Source organism: Panicum virgatum, chromosome 9K, assembly GCF_016808335.1.
Source record: "Panicum virgatum strain AP13 chromosome 9K, P.virgatum_v5, whole genome shotgun sequence".
Lineage (NCBI taxonomy): Eukaryota > Viridiplantae > Streptophyta > Magnoliopsida > Poales > Poaceae > Panicum > Panicum virgatum.
Genome location: NC_053144.1, coordinates 56,003,572 through 56,006,210, shown reverse-complemented (window position 1 = coordinate 56,006,210; position 2,639 = coordinate 56,003,572). Strand labels below are relative to the sequence as shown.

The 2,639-nt window shown below is 62.2% G+C and overlaps 1 protein-coding gene across 1 annotated transcript; it reads right to left on the bottom strand.

Moving 5' to 3' along the window:
- Positions 1-413: 413 nt before the first annotated feature.
- On the bottom strand, positions 414-2,422 carry LOC120652508 (NAC domain-containing protein 92-like). The gene is made up of 3 exons (XM_039930362.1): positions 2,029-2,422; positions 1,630-1,907; positions 414-1,528 (listed from the first exon to the last, which is right to left on the bottom strand). The coding sequence occupies exons 1-3, from the start codon at positions 2,225-2,227 to the stop codon at positions 956-958; spliced, it is 1,050 nt and encodes a 349-aa protein (XP_039786296.1). The 5' UTR covers positions 2,228-2,422; the 3' UTR covers positions 414-955.
- Between the last annotated feature and the right edge of the window lie 217 nt (positions 2,423-2,639).

Below are 2,639 nucleotides of genomic sequence, written 5' to 3'. Positions count from 1 at the left end.
GACGTCGGCGGCGGGGGCACGCCGCTGGCTGGCCTTTTCCCGAACGGGATAAGGCCGGAGGCGGCGGGTAGGCCACTTCGCGCTCGCCATGCCGCCGATCCGATTGGGCGCGATGAGCACGACGTCGCCTCCAAATAATTGGCCAAGATTTGGATTCCCACATGCCACAAGGGGCGAGCGCGGCATGCCCACCATGGCTGGGCTGGCTGGCGTAGGGCGCGATGACGGCGAGGGCCCCATGGATCGGACGAACGAACGAACCATGATCCGTCCGTTGCCCATCCCACCGCATCGCATCCATGGGGGTCGTTGCGGCTAGATTTTCGTAAAGGCGTAACCGTGCGATGCCATGATGAATGAACAATACCGAGTGGAAAAGCGGTAGCAGTACAGCACGGTGAGAAAGAGATGAGGAGAGGTTAACTGAAGCATCAATTTTCACATAATGGCATGTCGAGCTCAAGCAGCAATTAATGGCGGTACATGTACATATAAAGCTAGTGCTAGCTGGCTCATCAAGCGCCCAAATTAACTAATCAATTCGTAAATCACCCCCTGCACTGCACTTGCAGGTGCAGGTGCAGGGCCCCCTAATCTACACCCATTCATTAATCCTATCAATAATCATTGCTGCTACCCCCCTAATGACACAATCAGAGCCGTAGGAGTGGTACTATGTACATAGATCAAGACAAGGAACCTAGGATGGGGGGAATTAATTAACAAGGAGGTCCTAATCCCCTGGCGGTCTGGACGGATAATAATCTAATCAGACCCGAGGTCAGGAGCGGCCGGACTTGGCGGGGGCGGTGACGATCGGCTTCGCGTCAGCGGACTGTCACCAACCCCGAGCGAGGAGAGACCAAGGTAATCAATCAAATCAAAGCAATTAATCAACCAAACCATGTGATCGGGGCGGGTGGGCGGTCCCGGCCCTCGATCGCCCGTCCAGGCTTCAGTACTTCCAGAAGTCGGCGACGTGCAGGAGCGGGTCGTCGAGGTCGTGCGGGAACTGGTGCGACGACGGCGTCGCCGCCGACGAGATCTCCGCGCAGCCGCCGCCGGCGTTGGGGTCGGTGCTGAGCCCGGTCTCGCGGGACGGGCTGAGCACCGACGTCGTCTGCCCGGAGGCCACCTGCTCCGCCTTGCAGTACCTCCGGATCGCCGGGGTCAGGTCGCCGGAGTTCACCGCCGGCAGCGAGAAGTACTGGCTGGAGTAGAACATCGGCGGCGCCTGCTGCTGCAGGTGGTTGTGGTACTGCAGCGGCGGGTGCTCCTCCATCTTGACCGGCAGGTAGCTCGCGCCCGGCGCAGCGGCGTGGGCGGACGTGGACGCGCCCTTGAAGTCGACCATCTCGTCCACCTCGCCGCCGAAGGAAGGGTCCATGAGGGGCGGCAGCTCGGCGTTGTCGAGGAGCTCGCTGATGAAGCCCAACGAGCCGATGCGCTCGAGCTCCGCGCCGGCCGCCATTGGCTCCGCCCGCGCCGCCAGCTCCTTGTTGAACACCTTGCACACGGCCCACTCGTCCTGCACGCAACAAACGAGACCGCGTCAGGAAAAGAAGGGGATTTTTCAGCTCACCGACGAGGGAGATGAAGGGAGGCGCGACGGGACGGGGCCCGCCGGACCTTGGCGGAGCGCGGGAGCGGGTGGGGCAGCTTGCCCTCGAGGCGGAACTCGTGCATGACCCAGCCGGTCTTCTCCCCGCGGGGGGCGCGGCCGCGGTAGAAGACGAGGGTCTTCTTCATGCCGACGAGGATGCCGCGGCCCCTGAAGATCTCCTTGTCCTTGCCGGTGGCCTTCCAGTAGCCGGTCTCCGTGGCGCGGTTGGTCCGGGTCCCCGTCGGGTACTTGCGATCCTTGTGGCAGAAGAAGTACCACTCCTTCTCCCCCATCTTGGCCCTGCCTGCAGGAATCAAAACGCGAACTTTCAATTAGGCGCCATGGTCCCCAAGAAGAGGAAGGAAGAAAAAGGCGCGGGCTTTAGCCGTGATGGATGATGCCTAGATAGGAGTAGTAGTACTAACCTGGGAGGTGCCACGGCTCGCACTTGTTGAGGTCGACCTCGCCGATGACGCCGGAGGTGTAGCGGTGGTCGAGGGCCTTGTGGGTGAGGTAGTGCGTGATGATCTCCTCGTCGGTGGGGTGGAAGCGGAAGCCCGGCGGCAGGTCCAGCTGGCCGGCGTCCTCCACCTCCGCCTGGTTTATCACCGACACCTCAGACATCTCCGCCGCACCGAAACAGCAGCAGCAGTAGCAGCAGCCCCCTTTTCTCTCCCTCCTTCCGCTGCAAGCCCCCACGACAGGAAGCGGAAATGGCTGCCTCACAGAGAAAGAAAGAGAGAGGAGGAGGGAGAGGCGTGTGTGAAAGAGAGAGGTGGGTTGAGGAAGAAGGCAATGGGCTTGGACTGGAGGAGCGGAGGGCCTCTGGCGCCTTATATAGGCTCGGCGCGGTGAGCTGGTGACGGGCCGGCAGCGGAGAGCCGTGCGGAGGCGGCTTGCGGGCGACGCCGCGACGGACCCGTCCGGGCCGGGACCGGTTCGGCGTTCGGGCTCTCACGTCTCTCGCTTCGTATTACCGCCGGGACGGGAGCTGTGGCCCCGAAGCAACTCCAAAATTACCTGTCCTAATCGCAGT

Coding starts and splice junctions, on each gene's coding strand:
- LOC120652508 (XM_039930362.1), bottom strand. CDS start 2,227: ATGTCTGAGGTGTCGGTGATAAACCAGGCGGAGGTGGAGGACGCCGGC. Junction 1,908..2,028: donor CGAGCCGTGGCACCTCCCAG/GTTAGTACTACT, acceptor TGATTCCTGCAG/GCAGGGCCAAGATGGGGGAG. Junction 1,529..1,629: donor CGCTCCCGCGCTCCGCCAAG/GTCCGGCGGGCC, acceptor TGTTGCGTGCAG/GACGAGTGGGCCGTGTGCAA.